The sequence below is a fragment of the Bison bison genome, unplaced genomic scaffold (assembly GCF_000754665.1).
Source record: "Bison bison bison isolate TAMUID 2011002044 unplaced genomic scaffold, Bison_UMD1.0 scf7180017864495, whole genome shotgun sequence".
Classification (NCBI taxonomy): Eukaryota; Metazoa; Chordata; class Mammalia; order Artiodactyla; family Bovidae; genus Bison; species Bison bison.
The window spans coordinates 6347060-6351348 of record NW_011495054.1 but is presented as its reverse complement, the minus strand read 5'-3'; the positions used below and the strand labels follow the sequence as shown (position 1 = coordinate 6351348).

The window sequence follows — 4289 nt, the reverse complement described above, 5'->3', positions numbered from 1 at the left end:
TGCCCCGCCCGGGCCGGCTTTGGGAGCGGGGTGGGCTGGGTTACAGGGTACTTGCCCCCCGCCCCTGCCATACTTCTTCCTGTTTCCTCACTTCCCCTTTAGCTTTTATGAGCCACAGAAAGCTGTTCCTTCCTTTCAGACACGACCAAAAAGGAAAGCGCCCATCCCTGTCCCTGAGCTCAGGGAAAGGGTGGGCTGGGAAACAGAGGCAGAAGCGAGGCTGCTTGGCTTACAGTACCGTGAGGAAATGGCCCCAGGAGTCAGGGTTTCCTTCTGAGACTCTGAGTCACTGGAGGGAAGGGTTGAGGTGAGGAGGCGGGGAGCCCTCCTTCCTCAGAGAGACCCAGCAAACGAATGGACAAGGCAAGATGGCGGCCGCAAGCCCTCCCGCATCCTGTTTACCCCGTGGCGTGGGCAGTGGCCTCAGGAGAGCGGCGATGGGACGGGAATCCAAGCCACCGTCAGAAGCCTGAGTGACCGTCGGGACGCCCACTGCCCCAGGCAGGCGGTCCCCAGGACAGAGGCTTCAGGACGTCCCTGCGAAATGCAGGAGGCTTTGTGATGCACTCCAAGTGCGCCTCTAGTCATAGCTTCAGGCCGCAGCCACCCGGCTGCCTGACTCTTGCCCGAGGACGGACGTCTAAGTCACAACTGAAATGAAGGGCTTTGACTCTCTCGAAGGACTAAAAGGCGGACCTGGAGTAACTTCGGTCAGAACCCAAAACCCAGGATGGGAGCCCAGGGGCTACTTCCTTTGTCCCAAAACTACCAGTTCAAATATGCAGAGCTCTTGGAAACCAGAAACAAAAAAAAACCCTCAAAATTCAACAGGTTCTAAAGATGGGCCTGGCCTGAGAGTCTGTGCTGTTCCAGCCCCAGCAGCGGCTCATCCTGTGGCTCTCCATCCACAAAACTCCTTGTAGCTTGCCTGGGTCCCAGCTCAGTGCTCCGCTAATGGGGAAAAGGCTGACTGGGATCAGAAAGGTGGGCAACAGGGGAGCCTCACTTCCCTCAGAAAATTTTCGCAGGGAATTCAAGACAGACATATCTGGGGCTGCCAGGCCTAGGGCTGCCTGTTAACCTTCCTGCCCCATCACACCAAGAACTTGGCAGTGACCTGGACAGGGGAAATGAAAGGTCATAAGGGCGCACTCTTAAGGTCAGTGAGAGGCGTCACTGGGCCAGATACAATTATTCTAGCTCCTTGGGGCAGCTCTAGCCTTAAGCCAAAACTGGCTGAACCATGACGTAGGACGAGGAGGGAATCAATGAACGTCGGATACTAGATACTCTCAACAGTGGTCAGTCACTTAGTAGGGCTCAGGTCTCTGAGGTTGCTCTTAAGTTATGCTAACGTAAGCCTTTTCCAATCCAAAGACCAGAAGAGACTTTTAAGGTCAAGTGTTCTGTGTCTGCAGGCTGGAAAGCCTCTGTGTCCCCTGGCAGCAAGCCCCTACAAAGGGGCCAGTAAAAGAGCTGCTCGGTCAGGTCCTCCTGGCTGCTGGCTCAGAGATCCAGGGAGGGAGGTACCAGTAAGGTGAGGTGGTGGAGGAGAAGACATTCAAGCAGAGGGAACTCCAGATCCCCAATGTCTCCTTCCCTTCTTGGCAATAACTTAGCAGGATGGCTGAGAGAGAGCGAGAAGAGATTTCCAAATGAGCCAGGTTCAGAAAAATAAGAGAGAGAGAGGAAATCAAATCCCCAACAGGCACTGAAATCAAAATGATCTGCTGTGGTAAGAAGTCATAGGCAACTCGAGGACCTGATAGAAACGAATCGCCTTGGATACCAGACAGTCCTCTAACTGGCGCGTGTCAAGGAGAAAAGCGATGACAAAGCTCAAACACTTAAGGTGGAACCGTCACTAGGCTAAAACCAGACAGGCTTCCATGTAAGGAAGTATTAACTTTTCCTCTTTTGAATCCCCCTTCCATTTTTGTCTTATCATACAAATTATACACCTTCACACACACACACAGACCACACACCCACTTGGAATCCCAGGACATCTGAAAACTTCTCTGGACGTCACTTCAGAACATACCCAACTCCCAGCGCTGGTCTTCTGGAGTAAGAAGATCGTATTTGCCTGCTGTTAATTTCTAACCTAAGAAAAGGAACCAGGTCAGCTCTGAGTTCAGAGTTCCTTCCACTGGACGAAGACCCTTGGCCAGGTGGGATCGAGTTTACCCTACGTACCCGAGAGAGGAAAGAGACAGCTGGGGGCTGCCCCAGGGAGAGGATGAGGACTAGAGCAGGTCTGGGACCAGGTGGTGGATGAGGGCTGCTCTCTAGTCACTCTGCCTCTTTTCATCTCCTTTAATTGTGTGTGTGTGTGTGTGTGTGTGTGTGTGTGTGTGTGTGTGTGTGTTTTCTCACGTTTTTGTTAATCACTATAAAAAATACAGAAACCCAAACCAACACGTTCGGTTTCTTTCCCACACCCCTCCACCTGTTCAGGATGGTGATCGGTTCTCACAACCGGCAGAGGCAGAAGAGGGTTGGAATGAAGACTCCGAAGGCCACCAGGATGGGAAACATGAGGCTGCTGTTGTCCGAGGCGTAGGGGTTGGGCGTGCGGGGGCCCGACTGCACTCGGTTCTTATTGGTCTGTCTCTTGAGATTAGACCCTTCATCGTATTCTTCTTCCTCCTCCTCTTCTTCTTTCTTTTCCAGTCCTGGATGAGGCTGCAGCTTTGGCACATCTGACACGAGAACAAGAACACCTTTTAAGTAAGACTCACAGCATTTAAATGAGGCCCTTAAGGGAAGTAAATGAGCCACAAGAGACCCTGTGACCTAAAGCAGGATCCACAGGAAGGAGCAGCCACAGTTCCCAGCCTGGAGAACAGCAGATGGCTGCAAACATGGGTCTTCCTGAGATTTAACTAAAATGGAGTAGAAGTCTTGCACCCTGAGAGACTCCCTGTCTCCCTTCCCTGTCCTACTTCTTTAGAGCCTGGGGAGAACCAGACTGGATGAGGACAGTGACCCAACATCCCAAGCTTAGCCTTTTCAAATCTCTCCTTCTCCCTCCTCCAACCCCACATTCCCTTCTGATGCACACAGCAACCGAGGAAAAGCTGATCCACGGAGTTCTGGGTTCTCCGCACACCCTCCCGCTCTGTTCACTGTCCCCTCCCAAGGGATTCTGTTTACCCATCAGTCTGGGAGTAAGACATCCTCTGGGATGTGCCTCCAGATGAGGTGGGGAAAGGCATGGAGGTGGGATGGGGGAGCAAAGTCACTGAGACAGATGCCTTCTCTGCAAAAACCGGCCTGGGAAAGCTGGCAGCCAGGACCTTCAACCCCAAGAAAGAGATGGACTTTTGGGCTGGATCCCAGAACAAGGAGACATTAAGTGAACTTCTGCTAAGTGCAGCCCAGCAACAGTGTGCTCTTAGAGCACACCACTCAGGGCCCTTCCTCTGCCTTTTTCCTCTTTCTATCTACCTGCACCGCACCTCACTCACAGAAGTCAAAGAAACAGAATAAGAGTAAGGTTTAGGCAATTCCAAATGACTACAAGGGTCAGGGCACACCCAGTCCTGATTTACAGAGCAGTTAAAAGGAGTTTTGTCTAAAACCAACTCACTGATTAAATGGTGACAGGAAGATCTGAACACAGACCCTGCTGCAAAGCTTAGGGCTAGCACCGTGCTTGCTACACTTCAGCCTGGGCCACCTGACTCCGGGTGCCTCATATTAAGGCTTTAAGTGTTAGGGGTTTCAGAACAGTGATCAGCTAAATCACCCCTAGCGGTTCCCTCAATCATATCCTTCAGCTCACGTCAAAAAGCAGATCAGAGGAGCTGCCCAGGTGGCTCAGTGTAGAGAATCTACCTGCCGATGCAGGAGACATGGGTTTGATTCCTGGTCCAGGAAGATCCCACGTGCTGGGGACAACTAAGCCCCTGAGCCACAGCTACTGAGCCTGCGCCCTAGAGCCCAGGAGCTACAGCTACTGAGCCTGCACCCTAGAGCCCAGGAGCCACAGCTACTGAGCCTGCGCCCTAGAGCCCAGGAGCCACAGCTACTGAGCCTGCGCCCTAGAGCCCAGGAGCCACAGCTACTGAGTCCACCTGGGGAGCAACTGCTGAAGCCTGAGTACCTAAGACTGTGCTCCATAAAAGAGAAGCCACCACAATGAGGAGCCTGCATACCACAACTAGAGAGGAGCCTCCGCTTGCCCCAACTAGAGAAAAGCCCTCACCGCAATGAAGAGCCGGCATAGCCAAAAATAAATAATTAAAAAAAAAAAAAGCAGAACCGAACACACATCTTATGCT

The 4289-nt window shown here is 52.3% G+C and overlaps 1 protein-coding gene across 1 annotated transcript in view; it reads right to left on the bottom strand.

The window, feature by feature from the left end:
- Positions 1-1923: 1923 nt before the first annotated feature.
- The window catches only part of MLEC (malectin), a 10634-nt gene continuing 8268 nt past the window's right edge, over positions 1924-4289 (bottom strand). The window contains exon 5 of the mRNA XM_010828634.1: positions 1924-2705. Within this exon, the coding sequence (XP_010826936.1) occupies positions 2476-2705 (230 nt within the window). The 3' untranslated portion in view covers positions 1924-2475. The remainder of the gene's footprint in view (positions 2706-4289) is intronic.